The sequence below is a fragment of the Lathamus discolor genome, chromosome 6 (assembly GCF_037157495.1).
Source record: "Lathamus discolor isolate bLatDis1 chromosome 6, bLatDis1.hap1, whole genome shotgun sequence".
NCBI classification, from domain to species: Eukaryota; Metazoa; Chordata; class Aves; order Psittaciformes; family Psittacidae; genus Lathamus; species Lathamus discolor.
In genome coordinates this window covers 55608875-55624626 of record NC_088889.1, presented here as the reverse complement: position 1 = coordinate 55624626, position 15752 = coordinate 55608875, and the positions used below count along the sequence as shown (strand labels likewise).

The following is a 15752-nucleotide window of genomic DNA, read 5'->3' as shown; positions in this document are numbered from 1 at the left end:
GCATATTTCCCCCTTATTGTCCCTATTTCATTGCCAAACTCGTTAGTTGCAGTACAACCCAGCCCAAAGATCCTTTACAACCCAATTCACTGTCACCAACATGTAGTGCAATGACCCCGGTCCTGGTCCCAGAAAGCCAGAAAAGCCTTTCTGTGTACTGAAAAAAAGAAAAAAAAGAATGGCATCCTTACAACTGAGGATAACTCCTTATCTATCCAACTTGTCAAAACAGTCTGAAACAAGCAGAGAAGCTTGATGGCTTAAGACACTGGGTATTAAGTCCTTTATTTCTCAGCATCATTAATGCCTTCTGGTATTTTCCAGGAGATGTTTTCAAGAACCATAAGTGACTGGTCTTGGTCTTTTTCTCAGTTTTCTAGCAGCGGAGGAAAGATGCAGCTGTAATCTCTCTACTGAGCTGATCACAATCCAGGAACAACTCTTTTGTCTACACTTCCCATTCTCACCGTGTCATGTAGCACCACAAGGTACACAAGCTTTTATAGTGCAAACTCTGGGAAGGTGCATCAACACCCTTTTCTGGAGTTACCCACTAGCAAATCCCATGCTTAAAAGTAGACTACCAACACATCCAGCACAGTGTTTGCAGTGTCCTATGCCGCCCTCTCAATTCTAACTAAATACAGAATATGTGGAGGTGTATTCCCTGAATTTATGGGTTTGTCCCAAGAAGGAGTTTCTGAAAGCATCCAGGGAGTCAGTCACGCATCTGTCCAGAGCAGGCTGCCAGAAGATTAGACTAATTCCATGGTGATTCTGAATGGGACATATAGGTATGAATACTCAAAAAGAGCACGTGCATGTATGCAAAAATAGAAATTTTAGGAAGGTCTCTGCACATAGAACCCTAATTTTGACCACTTTGTCGACAGAGAATTTCTCTTTTCATCTAAGAGAGTTGTGGGGTTACACTGAGGTATATCTATGAAACACACTAGTTTAATTAAACACTATTGTGAATCATGCCATTTTGTCTAATAACATCTAATACATTTTGGACCAGTATTAAATATAATCCTTAAACACTGATACTTCAAACAACTATTCACACTCAACAAATTAAAATTAGCCAGGAATATTAGCCTTTCTACTTAGAAACACAGACCTTTAATACACCTTACCAGCTTTGAAAGCACAGAAAGATGCAGACATTTGCCACAGCAACTGCTCTATTCTCTCTTCACCAAGACATATGTACAAGAAATGGCACACTCAGAAAACAGCAAAATCAAAAAAATTAATGCAAATTGCATAACTTCTGATTTATAAAAAACGTGTTTCTATACATAATTATTCTTACCAACCTTGCTACAGTTCATGTATCTAAAATTTAATCACTGAAAGCACAATTCTGTGCAGTACAAAAGATACCAGAAATGGTAAAAATAAATTCTTTCTTTTATATACTTCCATTACATAAACCGACCCCTCCATAATTTATACATTAAGTTCAAATAAACACTTCATTACACAAACCACATCTGTACAATGAATTAATATTGTCAGTATTTATATGCTCTGTTCTGTATTTAGTCAGATTTTGGCAACTTAAAACACTCTGCCACAGTCTAGTTAGAGATCTTTCTTCCCATCTGTTTACTTTAACTATTGGAACTCATGAAGTAAAAACACTCCAGAAAGCCATTTTATCTTAAGTAACTATCATATTCCAATGAAAAAAGCTCTACCTATCACTAAAATAGTGGAAATAAAGTTCCAATAACCTGATTCACCACTGGAATAATGGTATTTACTATGACACTGATTTACACGCTTTATGAACTTCATTACAAGAGACAAAGAGCACCTTAGAAATAGCTATTTCTTAATATTAAGAACTCTTGCTGACCGCTTCCCTGATATTGTAGAAAAGGCTTTTTGCAGCACAGCAGGCATGAACATCATTTTCTTACCTGAAGTCCAACATTGTCTGCCTGTCCTCCTTTAACTAACTGGGAGATGAAGAGGCCACAGCTAAATTCCACTCCACCTCTCACACTGATTCCAAGTCCTTCAGGATGCAAACGATCCAGTCTCACCTCTTTCAGCTTTCTGCAAAAAAAAGGAAGATACTCAACTATTTAGCTGTGTAAAACTTTGTGGCAATAATGTTTTATATAAAAGTTATGCATTATTTTTCTCTTATAACACTTATGTATAAAAAAGGCAAGCAGACTGAAGTTTGGAAGGCTGTGTGAGAGCTAAAGCCACCAAATATTTTTCATAAGAAAAGACATCTGCGACTGTTGAAGTTGGCTACTTCTAGAGGGTTAGAGCTGTAAGATTATTTTTTTTACTATTAAATTCAGGGAAAATGAGAAAAAATTGTTTCAGCTGGAAAGCACTGGTTTTTACTCCCTTACCCTGCTTTTACTAGATTAAACTACTTGGCAAATGATTTCAGGTAGCTCAGAACTGTACAAATATGTCAAAAGTAAAATAATTCTGCCCATCTCTACAAAGGTGACTAATATTTTACTCAGAATTTATCTGAAAACTCAGTCAGTATTTCCTGCTTGTTCTGCATTCTCTTACCGTGATCTTTTGGGTGTAAGCTGATCATATTCCACCTGGTGTTTTAATGGGATAAGTGGGCGGATGGCATCAAATAGAGGCAATCTGCTTGGTTCATTGATCACAAGTTTCAGGTCCCCCACGAGTACTGGTAGATTCATAGATCTACAACAACACAGTGAGAAAACAAGCACAGGTAATCAACACACCAACACAAAACATTTTTTAATAACATGCTGTACATGTGGCCTCAATATTTGTACATCCCTTCAACCTACTAAATAAGTTATTCATACAGATGCTGATTTAACCAAAGTAAAACAGCCTCTGAGAAAGCACATCTTTTGTAAGCAAAGAGGAACAAAAAAAACTATCTGCTTCAAAATAACTTGAATCTCCTATATATTGCCTTTACCTTTTAAGGCCACGCACATCATTTTTACAGGTAACACCTTTCATTTCATCCTCAGAAACCCCAAAAGAGTTACATAACCATTTGGAAATAACTTCCCAGGTCAGATACACTTGCCTACTAGGCTTTTGTTTCCTCCCTAGTTAGGAAATCCTTCTAAGTACACCAAGGCTACAAAAGCTCCTTCCTTTCCTGAACTTAGGGGACCAACAAATTGTTTAGATCCAGGAAAGAAATCACAGTACTTGGTAGCTTGAGCAGACTTGGTTTAAGTCTTAAATTTTATTTCTTTTTTTTTAAATCAAAATTGAAGGTCCATGAACCAATAATAATGAAAAAAATTAAAAAGAATCAACAGAAGTTAAATGGTTGTGAACATCTGTTTTATGAGAGCTATCAAAAGTAATCTCCTTGATACTGTCAGCACTGAGATAGCTATAGGTCTAGAAAATGTACTTTGTTCCAAGAGTAGAAGGGACATATCCCTAGGGTTCAGTGGAGCTATTCCTACACACCATCCAGCTAAACTTAGTCTATATTATCTGCTGTTCCCTCTCTCATAATTTGCACTTCCTGTCATAAAATATTTCCGAGGCACATGCAATGAAAATACAGATCAGGAATGCATATTACATGGGATTAAAGGCCAAATACTTTTGGAAATGCTATTCACAGTGAAGCAGACGTTAAACATTAACTCCAACAGCAATTGCACATAATTTGTCCTGGAATACTTTATAATGTATTCCAGAAAAGTGACGCATTATCAATATATGTTCACAGAGACACTGGAAGTTTTGCTCAAGTCATTGCAATTTTGGAAATTGAAGAAAAGTTACTATATGCATTGTTAATTTTGTAACTGCAAGAAGATTTTAAATAATTAAGAGCTACTGAATCAACTGGCTTTCTAAACAGGCTTTATGAATAGAGAAGCAATTAGACAGACCTGAGTGAAACTGAATCAGATATGCAGCTGAATACACCCATAACTATAGCTCAGTGCAAACATCAGATGGAAACATCTACATTTCAGTCAGCTGAGATGCTATTAAGATATGAATGGAAACAATGTCTATCAGAGCCACTTGTCTACAATGAGTGGAAAATACATTCTCATCTTCTTTGAAAAACAATGGATCAGAGGCTGATCTCATTTGCAATGATACAGGTCCTAAGCAACCGTGGTTTAAATCAGTTCAGTAAAAGGATTGGTAATATGCCTATCACCTTACCTTTTTTTTTCCCCACATTATGTTGTAATAAGCCAGGGCTGTTAAACATGCCAAAGAGATTCCCAGACCAAATTTTTTCAGCCTTCAGATAAAGCAGTTGCAAATAAATTCTTAACTGAATAATTAGAAAAAATTTTGAAAAGCAAACTCAATGAAAGCCTCTTTTGCAAATAAATAAGCATTACTTGGAAATATTAATAAATTTGATTAATGCTCTCTTCCTGTTTCCTCAGAACAGTTTTTATCATCCAGGTGCTTTTTTTCCTCCCCGGTAAGAGCCACCAAATTCTACAAAACTGCCAAGTCATAAACCAAAGTAACTCTATGGCTGATTACAGATACTCCTTCCCTGTTTGCAGGCTATGCTGTAAACACATAAGACTTCATTAAACAAGATAAAAACTGTTACTTCAACTACTTATCTAGTAGCATATAGCGGGACACTTAAAATCTCGAATATTCACTCTTTACATTTAAAAAGCATTAGTAAAATCCTACACAAGTATATATAAAGTTAGATCTTACTGGTGGTACATCCGCAGCACATCATAAAGGTAGTCCTTCTCCGCTTCATTGTCAATTAGTAGATTAACCTGAAAGCCCAAGGACATTATGGTGAATCTCTGACTAAATAGCCACAAATGTTGAACATAAAAGACTTTGACAAATTCTTAAGCCATAGAGCAAATATTTCAACAGGGAAAGACTTTTGGGGGGTGGGGGGAGTTTGGTGGTGTTAGAGATAAACACAGTTTTGCAATATAGCATTACCTCATAGCTTCAAATTTATAAGAAGATTCTAAAGTTAGTATGATAACAATTGGACAACATGGTAAATATTGATATTCTGTATCCTAGATTTCCCCACAGCAGTAATATTATTACAATAATATCATATTTGCCTTACCTGATAATCACTGTACTGTTGAATAAATGTTTTCAGAAACCTTTTTGGCCATTCATTAATATAGCACATGCTGTCACAGATAAGACCACCACACTGAGGTGAATATAATCTATGCTCTGTCTTCCAAACCACTGATTTCAGGATCTCACTTGCAACATTATGCAAACTGCTGCACTTCTCTTCCTCTTTGCTCCAGCTCCTAACTGACAGAACTTGCTAGTTATTCTTTCCTCCCCCACTATTAGTACGTTTACTTAAACCAGTGTCAGATTACTATGCCTGCTCTTGGGTAATTACAATAAAATGAAACAAAAAAATCCCAACAATTCTCATTTGTTGAGTTTAATTTATATTCAGTGACAAGAAGACCCCCGCTGATTCTACTTTCAGTGAGACATCACATCACATTAGTTCTACATTTGGACAAGCTTAATGTTTAGGAAAACAATTTACATCTGACCTAAAGGCTAATATTACTGTGACGTGATGTCTGAGGACCAATTTGCATACTTAAAGAAAGGCCATTTCTTTCTAGATTTCCAGCAGTTCTTATTACTTTTTAAACTAAATACATGCTTCATATTCACTTTGTTCCTCCTGGGTCTCTAAAGCCAGCAAGACTTCACATACAGGTTGTTTTCTATTACTTGTCTCCTTTGGAAAAAGACACTTTGAAAACACCTAGAGGCCATAAAGCTACATGCAGGACAAGACTGTTTGACAGTAATATTAGTGAGTAAACCAATTTATTCACAGTGAATTTCAAAACACAAATGAGAAAGTCTGCCTTGAAAGGAAATAAAGTAGTTGCAATCAAAACTGACTGGTTCACCAATACTGTATACAGACTCAAGGCAAGGTGGTACATGTAGAACTAAGTCCAACACACATTTTTCCCTTCTCCATCAGGAAAAATACAACATATAAAGCAGCTTTGTTCTGGTATACAGAACTCAGTCCCTAGCGTTAGCTAAGGTACTGTATGAATGGCGTCTCATGAAGAACATCAAATGTTTAAGCATATCAGCACTACACAGCAAAGAACAAAATCATCATCTCTTCTCCTCATTGAGAAAACAACCAGTAACAACAGTACATTTTCCTCTTGATACGTTAGCTGATGGACATATTCTCACCCCCTCTCAGGAACTGGAGGGCTACATCTAGATTCTGCCATTTCTTTCTCAAAAAACATTCAATCTTCCTGTTTGATTCCTGCACTTCTCGCCTTGCACCAGCAATTTCTTTGTCGTCCAACAAAAACAATGACCCAAGTGACTCCTTATATATTCAGAATGCTACAGCTGGGTTAATTTTCCTAGGCCATCTCTGTAATGAGGTCATTCTTTTCCTGCTGCCTTCTATTCCATCAGTTACCATTTCCTTGTAGCCACATGCATCTCTCACCATTTGCCTAATTCATTAGCTCCTTGGGACAGAGTTTTAGTGTAGACATACACTTTATCTAGGCTTATCATCACCTTTTAAGAGCTGACTCCACTTTAATGAATCCTAAAAGACCATGCCCCTGCCTGCTAAGGGAAAAAAAAAAAACAAACAACAAACCAACCAACCAACCAACCAACCCCAAAACCATCAGTGGTGACATGTCATAACTTGGCTCAGAGAAGTATTTTAGTACCTATTTCCTGAGAAAATACCCGTGGAGTTATGGGAAAGATGATTTTACAGCTTTCAATCCAAGAAAAAAAATATATATATAAATAAAAATAAATCTGTACACAGTCCTGGGCAGACTGCTTTATATGCCCCTGCTTCAGCAGAGGAGCTGGAGCAAATGATCTCCAGAAGCCACTTCCAACCTCAACCTTTCTGTGATTATTTAAGGGTATCTTCACATTAGTTGTATAATTTACAATCCTAGAACACAAAGAATTGCTTATGCTCTGTTTCTCACTACATAAATTGCAATGCTTTCCATAGAAATAAATGAGTCATCACAGAAATTGCACCTACATACAAGAGAAAAAAAATCTGGCAACATGTCTATGAAAGTTTATTCAGTAGAATAGAACTTGTGGGGGAAAAGAAGCACTTTTTGGAGTGGACAAAGTTCAGGTTACAGTTATGCACTACTGTAGCACTAGTCCAACCTGTCAGTTTTCAAAGAATATTACACAGGTGTATTTAACTACAACAGTTTGAAAACCTATTGAGAGAAATTGAAGAACTAGCCAATTTATTTGCATATATTAAATATTTTGCATTGCTGCTTGGTTGATAGGGAGAACTGATTAAAATTACTAAGAAAATGAAATAATAAAGTGGCAAATAATTGAAGAAACTCAGATCCTGTGGCTGAGCATTTTCACTGGTTTGACGCAGAAAAAGTAAGTATCCAAGACATTAAAATTACCACAGAGGCCATTAGAAACAGGATGCTACAAAATAATTTAAAGGAAAGACCTGTTCCAGTATCCTTTAATTCAGATAAAGGTTTTACTCAGATATGCATCCTACTAATTTGCAACAACATGTGCTGATGGTAAGTCTTTCGTTATCAGGGGTGGGACTAGATTGATTTTTGAATTACAGCAGCAATGAAAGGGAAAAGGTTTAAAGTTCAAGATGGTAATCATCTCCCTAGGAACCAGAGTCTTTATAGATATGTTGCACAACCCACTTGAGTTATACAGTAATAGGTAGCAAGACAGAAATACCTGCTAGATGGCTGGAGTCACCACTATGGACTACCCAATTCCTTAATGCTTTTGAACTTCAGTTTATCATATAGCTGAGTTTGTTTGGGTTTGTCTTTTTTCTTTTTTTGCAGCCACTGTACATCATCCTAACTATTCTTTAGTTAGTGGGTTTATTACCAGGTGATACTTCTATAAAACACATTACATCACTTCGAAGAAACTCCATTCCCAAGATGACAAAAAAACCCAAAACCAACAACAAAGCAACCAGTCTCCTGCCTAAAACAAAAAAAGCCCCACAGAACTACCGAAAACTTTAGTCTGAGAGTCCCAAAATGGCTATGCAAAACCATAAACACATACATCATTTCCCCCCTCCTTCCCTCCAAGAGAGCTTTCTGAGCTTATTTTGCTCATGCAATTTTGAGCTCCGCTGAGCACTTATTTAACTGGGTAAACGACAAAACGACGTGCCAGGCAGACTGAGTCGCCCCATGTACCAAGTGTGTTTGCACATGACTGCACAGAAACAATCGCAAGCGTGAACGCTAAGGTGGAGCTGTAGTCCCCCGAGGACCGGCTGAACCGCCTAGGCCTGGACTACAGCACCTGAGATAGGTGCCACATTTCCTACACGACATTAAAATAAATTGTATCAAGCCCTGAAAATGCTCTTGCACTGGGAAAATGTTCTTTCTCTTCTCTCCCTCCCTGCTCCAGCCTTTCAAGTTCTACAACCACCCGCTCGTAAGAGGCCGCCATCCGCTTCCCCACTGTTGGCACAGCAGCGCCAAGCTCCCCGAGCCTTTGCCTTCCCCTCGCTCACTCCGATACAGAGGCAGCGTTCTGCTGCGGGCAGTGCCGGCAGCACCCTCCGGGCCTTCCCCGAGGAAGGAGCCGTGTCACAGCCCAGCGCTTTGGCTCGCTTCACCCCAGCCCTGGGGAAGCAGCAATATCCTCAGCAAGCGCTCGCTCAGCGAAGCCACCGCGGGTATCGGTGAGCCCCCCTCTCTCACCTTGTGCCGGAACTCACGGGCAACCCGCCGCTCCATGGTGCGCAGGGTGCGGGCGCTGCGCGGAGCGGCTGCGCAGGCTAAGCCGCGCCCCGGGGCTGTGGGAGGCACGCCCGCCGCCGCCCCCGTGCCGAACCGCGTTAGTAGTGCCAGCCGCGGGGTAACGATAACATCACTGCGACCCCAGGCTGTGGCTGTTTAAGACCGCAGCGAAACAGGGAAAAGAGGAAAGCTCCCCTTCCACATGCATGCTGCCTGGCCTTTTTTCTAGGCTCACTTCTGCAACGGGTGCGTCTCATAGGGCACAGGGCTCACATCCAAACTTCTCCTGTGTATTTGTAGATCTGTCACTAGCCCTACTAGTCAAGAAAAGCACGAAGATGTGAACGTTAAAGCATAAAAACACCTGCAGGGGAGAGGGGAAAAATATAGTTTGCTTCAATAAATTGCATTACTGCAAATAATTTATTTTATTTTTAGGTAAGTGGGGTGAATCAGACTTATTACTGCAAAAGTGATTTCCACCAGCCTTTCCCACTAGCGGAGTATTACTGCATACACATGTCGCTTCTGACATGCCTCCAGCCAGTAACTATGTAGCAATCAAGCTAAGAGAGCCTGAAAAGGAGCCTATTTCAAACTAATCTCTTTGAGAATCCATCTCCCACTTTTCCTGCTGTAGTACACAATAACAAAGACTTCTGCAATCGATGCTAGAAGCAAATGGAGAAGACTTGCTAATGTACGTCTCTTTCTACGCAGAGTCTCCTTTACTCTCATAACTCCGGAGAAAAAGGGATTTATGCAAGCACAGTAGTGGAAACTTATTTGTATAAAGCCGTGAATGAAAAATTTCATACCGACAAATACTACTGGAATCCTGTGTGATAATCTTTGTAAGCCACACTAGCTCCTTCAGAAATTGCTCTTACTCCTTTCAGAGGATGACATTGCTGTACAGGAACATTTCAGTGGTACAGACACTATCCATTTGTTAGATCAGGTGGCAGGAAGAAGAAAGGAATGCATTTTAAACCTGTGTACAAATATAAAAACTGTTTTCAGGAAACAATTTCCTTTTAGAAGGGCAACTACTAGTACACAAATCAGTTGTCTTCTACCCAAGTTCCAGTACTACACAATATTGGAAAGGTATTCTGTGCAAGCATTAGACACACAGCTATAGGATGTCTCCCTGCATATGCAAACTTGTCTTATATTTGAAAAGAGAACGAAGGAGATAAAATTTAAAGGACACATGAAATACTGTATATGTTATCTTGAAATTTAAATATAGACTGTAATAGCCATTGATATCTATCAATCAGTTCTAGAAGACTACATAAATAGATCTTTTGTAAGCTGAAAGTTATGTACATTTGAAGGAAAGTAACTTTTTTATTCATATAGATAATTTTTCCAGGAGTCAGAAACTCCTCCAAATAGTAAAATACTGTGGAATTACCTTCATTTGGTGATGTGAAAAGTGCTCTGAATCATCAGGTAAAGGACAAACCACAGAAAGTCTAATGAGCTTGGCAGGCTGTTAGTCTGCTCTGTTACATGAATTCCTGTGCTCTGCTCTGCATAAATACAGAGCAAACAAACCCACAAAGCTATCCCATGCTCTAAAATGGGAAGTTTGATAATGTTATTTTTTTGAGATGGTTCTTGAGTTTCTATTACTTCAAGCACGGCATAATAAAAGATGGTACAATTTTGACTGTTTATTAGTTTCGTATAATGAAATCTTTCATAGCAAAAAATCAAATTGCTTCTAAATTGGCTTTAAACTAGTTTCAGTCATTGTTTGCTACTTGTGGCATGAAGGGACAACGAATAAAGCAGACAGCCCATTTAGTAGGCAGAGATGTACATTAAAATGCGTGCTGTGTAAATTGATTCCTGTTGCTTTCAATCTACTTTCATTAATGTAAGATGGATCAGAGAAAGTGCACCAATACCAAGGGCATGGTGCATTCAGAGTAGATTGGCACTGCTGCAGGCTGAGGCTAACTCATAATTCTAGCAATCTCTTTGGGGTTATTGGGAAAAGGAGGTGCTGAACTTAAAAAATACCTTTTTTGTCTCGCTCTCTTTCCTCTCATACACATTCTCCTTCCAACATTTACAGAAGAGAACAGCATTCTCAGTGAAAACATCACTAGTTTTCCATCATTTCATTAGAAATGAAACACTTGTTGCGGCAAGAAACACAATCCACAGGGACAAATTACAAAGGCAGAAAAGGGATCTTTTTAATGACTTACTGTTAACAGACTTCCCAAAGCAGTCAGAAAAGGCCCCTTTTCATTTGAGAGTTTCTCACCTGGTATGGGCAGCTTCTAAACCTTCTGTTATAAGATATGCAATCTGAAGAATGATTGGGGAGAGAGGCAGCAGCAGATGGGAAAGGGAAAAGAACAGAAAAAATGAAACAGTGTTAGGAAGAGGGAAAAGAAAAGTAATAGAAAGAAACAAATGTGATTGTGAGGAGAAAAATAATAATTAAAAAAAAAGACCTGAAAAAATGTCTACAAAGAGTTCCAAATTCAAGGGTGTGAGTTTATGGTGAAAAAAGGTTACCAGGAGCCATGGAAATAACGAACACACATTCGCTATATGCTGCATTGAGCTCATGCCTTACTCGTGCCTTCCACTATTTAAGTTCTGACACCTTTTTCAGTGGGTTGGGATCAATATTCCTTGTTAAGCATCGATAGCGTTTGCTGCATCTCAGCATAAGCGGGCAGCTCTCAGTCGTGCGACATTCCTAGGAGGGAAGGAGAAGCCCCGGATTTGCTAGCGTTAGTGGTGGGGTGCAGCCTGGCACTGTACCCCGCCGCGGAGACTTCGGCTCCTTCTGGCAGGCCGTGGCACTAATCGTATCCTAAACCCGAGAAGGGTGGAAAGCTATGAAGAGCTGGCTCCCGGCGCGGTAGATCAGAGCGCAGTGCTGATGGGGCCGGGGCTATGCTGCGGGGCGAGAGGCGGAGGACCGGAGGGTGGCAGATAAACCATTCGGCTGCCCCGCCCGGGGGGGCGGGCTGAGTCCAAGGTGCAGGTATAGACCGGCGTTGGAAGGCTGGAGTTCTGTAGGAAGTTGCAGTTGCATTTGCCTTTCGTCCGTATGGAGACCCGGCTCCTTGTCGGGGCGCTGCTGTGCGCCTGTCTAGTGGGTGAGCCTTCCACCGGGCAGGGCGCGAGGATGGAGCGGGTGAAGAGGCAGGGTGAGGCAATCCTAGCCATCATTAACCTGCTACTGTTGCCTTCCAGCCTTATATCCGTGGCATGCTTGGGCGCAGCTCCCTGCCGGAGAGCACATACCCCTCCTCAGGTAAGGGCTCGCCGAGGCACGGCGGGGTGTGCGGCGGATGGCCGCCCTGAGGCGGGCAGGGTGGGGTGTGGTATGGTATGTCTAGGCTGAGCAAACCGTGCCTTGTTCTCCTGCTTTCAGTCAAGGCAGCTCTGCGGGACCCCGGAGAGGGAGCGGCCTCGCAGAGGCGACTCAGGTACGGAGCGCGGGCTGGGAGCTGCGAGGCGCAGCGGGCGGCCGTGGCGGGTCTGGGCGCTGTGGGGTCTCCTGGGGGAGATGAGGCAGCCGGGACACGCGGCTTTTCTCTGAAGAGCCTCCTGCGAGAAAGGCCCGTGGTCCACTCCCTCGGACCGCGGTGCGACCGGGGCGCATGAGGCGGTGCAGCGCAGCCGGTCGTGCCGGAGATGGGTGCCCGGCTTTCTCGCCCTGCACCGCCGGCTGCGAGATCCCTCTGAGGGGTGCCTGGAGTCAAGGTAACGCGATTCTCGTGTCTTACCCGAGTATGTCGGTACGTTACCATGAAATCGTCAATACATCTGATAGCGGTTGTACCCCTTGTGATTCTTTACGACTTGTCCTTCAAACAGCGTCGAACTTTATCCTGGCCACAAGGAGGCTTGGGTTGGAAGGTACCTCAAGGATCATCTGGTTCCAACCCTTTGCTATGGACTGGGACAGCCAGCCTGGTCCTCAATACTGCCAAGGCATCCACAACTTGTGTGGGCAACCTGTTCCAGTGTCTCACCACCCCCATAGTGTCAGTCATGTATGAAAGGAAACTTAGGATTTAAAGTGTCTAAGCAGTGAGGGAAGATGGTAGCTAGACCTTCAGCTCATTCAGAAATAGTTGCATGTAAACATGAAGCATCCTTGCTCCATGGAAAGCCGGGGTCTGGTCTGGCTTACTCAGCAATAATTGCTTTGTGGGAGCCTTTTCACTTCTTAGTAAAAGTAAATGAGCTGGCAGTATCAGATCACTACAATTCAGTGCTGGGTTTTGGATGTGGTTTGTCTTGGCAGCCTGACTGTATCACTGATGGCGTGTTGCTGAAATGTAATTAGGGTGTGTGGTTCCTGCTCCCTTGTTTGAGGGTGGGAAAAGGAAAGTTTGCTTTGTAGCCCTTGTTTGAAGCTCTGCAGAGGAGTTGCCTTTCTGCTTGCTCCTTCTGGGAAAAGCTCATCAGCGAAAATCATGGCACGTAACTGCAAACAGGTAACAAAATCAACCACTGAGAAGAGCAAATGCTTGTGGGTTGAGGTTCCCCCATTTTGCACACACACCCCCCCCCCCCCCGAGGAATTCCAGATACAATAATAAACTGTTTCCTTTTTGTTAGCCTTCTGAGCAGAAATTTTCAGTAAGAAATAAGCTTAAGAGAAAGAAAAAAAAAAACCTACATGTAAATAAATATATAATAATATATAATAATATGTCAATAAATACATAAATTGGTTTTAAAAAAGGAGGAACCTGAGGAGCCTTCTAGCCGTTTGAAGGGTCTAAACCAATAATGCATTTTTACATGTTCTTGCTTTTAATAAGCTACTTCAAGGCAAAGAGGTAAAGCAACACTAAGTGATGGTAGTTAAGCCCTCTGCAGAATTTTATGTCCATGAAGACTTAATGACATAGCTTCTAAGACTGTTTTTATGTCAAATATCTAAATAGGTATTCAGAATGCAGAAACCACCTGATATATTTTAAAAATATTTGTGCAACTGGGCAATAGATGGAGAAGTGTGAATGATAAAACTCTAGGACATGAAAATTGAATGCAATAAATCAAGCTAAGTCATCATTTAAAATTATGTAGCCATAGCTGGTGTTGTTTATAATGCCAGTTTGGAAATATTTTGCTTGATTTTTTTATATCCTTTTAGGCATACACTGTAGCCAATTGTAATGTTATTTTGGGAATATTTTGCTCAGCTGTTTGTAGCACTGTACATATACATTGTAGCTGTTTATTAACAGATACGAAATTTGTCACTGATTTTTTCCTTAATGGAAACTTTATTCTATAATTTTGTCACTGAAATATGAACATTGTAGAGGATATAGCTGCTGCTCTTTATAAGGTGAATTGAAGAAATAATATGAAATGGCTGTAACATTTGTGTTGCTGTATTAAATGAATGAGTAAATGTAATTGCCTCTTCAATAAGGAAAAACTTACTGTCATCAGCCATTGGCTTCTGAGGATCAAAAAATTCATGCTAAACTGGGAAAAAGGTTACTCACCCTAGATGTTCTAGAACAAAGATAGGTGATTGTAGAGAAGGTGAGCAACATTGTTTTGGCAAGGGCCTGCTAATTAGGACTTAATCTTCTAGCTGTCATCAATGTGGCAATATGACCACATCATGACAAAATATCAATGGATTTTTGTAACTTGGCTAAGCAGGCCTGCTTTTCTGTTTTCTCGAGTAGATGATATAGGCTGAATTGGCTTTTTTAGTTTGATGTGTTTCAAGTGCTAAAACTTAGCACTTGCAAGGGAAGGACCTTGTATGTTCACATATCATGCCTAAACTATGCACCATGCTTGGTTAAAACAGTATGAAAGAATGTCCTCCCTCCAATTTACTTAGATGCTGTTGGATGGCCAGTGACCATAACTGACTTTTAAGCTGTTAACACCTAATCTATGATTTCTTTGTTTTGTTCTGTTTTATTCCCTTAAAGTATTGAAATGAATCCTTAACATTGTACTCTGGTATGACTTGGTATATTTCTGGTTCAGAAGTGATGCATGTGCCACTTTGTAAGTAGTTTGAGTTCAGAAAGAGTGCAGGGATTGTGACTGGCACCACTGATAGATGAAAGAATGAAGTGGAAGTTGGATTAATAGATGAATGTGGGAAGAATGAAGGGGACTTGAAGTATCATGACTTACCAATTTAAAACAATTATTACAAAGTAGAGCAGACTAAAACCCCTAGAGTTCCAAAGGGATATTCGTTGGAGAAAAAAGAAGCTTCATTTACTGTAGTATGGAAAACTAATACAACTAAAATCAAGATACCTTGCTGCCAGCTGTTGAAGGCAGAAGTGCTTGTGAGAAAGGAAATACAAGAGAGTAAATGCTTTAGTCTGTCATCACATATTTTTGAATGTTAGGAGAAGATTAAGGGGAAGATGGTAGGAAATTGAAAACTAACCTGGGTGTTTATGATTTCTTGGTTGTGGTTTTTTGTTGTTCTCCCGTTTAAACAAACAAACAAACAAAACCCCCTTGATTCTGCTGTGTTTTGGATCAGGTTTTTGGAAAATAATGTGAATTCAGGACTTTATAAGACATTTTGCTAATTATGATGATGTTGCTTAGTTATTTATTCAGGCACAGTGTTAACTATTTTAAGTAACTGGAGCTGAGCGATAAGAATTTCCAAGGCAGCAGAATGTTTATTCTGAGAATTGTTAAATACATATGATGTACAGAGGCTGTAAATGAGAATGAAAGGAGTATGGAGAAGAGCACAGAGGATAGTGTTTACATAGACAGATTTAGGCATGTTGGCTTAACCGACTTAAAATCTGCCAACTGTTTTCACGCATAATGTACTTTGATACTTTACTGAAGTCTGGAGTACAGTGACTGCACTTTTTACTTTACAATAGTGTTTTGGTAAGTTTTTAGTAAGATAATATGAGGCTGTGAGCTTACTAA

The 15752-nt window shown here is 40.2% G+C and overlaps 2 protein-coding genes across 4 annotated transcripts in view; one reads left to right on the top strand and one right to left on the bottom strand.

The window, feature by feature from the left end:
- USH1C (USH1 protein network component harmonin) overlaps nucleotides 1-8946 on the bottom strand; it is a 59050-nt gene extending 50104 nt beyond the window's left edge. Inside the window, exons 1-4 of one of the 3 annotated variants that reach the window (XM_065682873.1) lie at nucleotides 8769-8946; nucleotides 4708-4775; nucleotides 2557-2700; nucleotides 1935-2073 (exon numbers count right to left, since the gene is read on the bottom strand). In XM_065682873.1, the coding sequence (XP_065538945.1) occupies nucleotides 1935-2073; nucleotides 2557-2700; nucleotides 4708-4775; nucleotides 8769-8804 (387 nt within the window). In that variant the 5' untranslated portion in view covers nucleotides 8805-8946. The remainder of the gene's footprint in view (nucleotides 1-1934; nucleotides 2074-2556; nucleotides 2701-4707; nucleotides 4776-8768) is intronic. The other 2 variants (XM_065682874.1, XM_065682871.1) reach the window with 2 other exon arrangements.
- Nucleotides 8947-11895: 2949 nt separating this feature from the next.
- Nucleotides 11896-15752, top strand: part of OTOG (otogelin) — a 97008-nt gene continuing 93151 nt past the window's right edge. Inside the window, exons 1-2 of the mRNA XM_065685806.1 lie at nucleotides 11896-12102; nucleotides 12188-12277. Coding sequence (XP_065541878.1) covers nucleotides 11896-12102; nucleotides 12188-12277 — 297 coding nt within the window. The remainder of the gene's footprint in view (nucleotides 12103-12187; nucleotides 12278-15752) is intronic.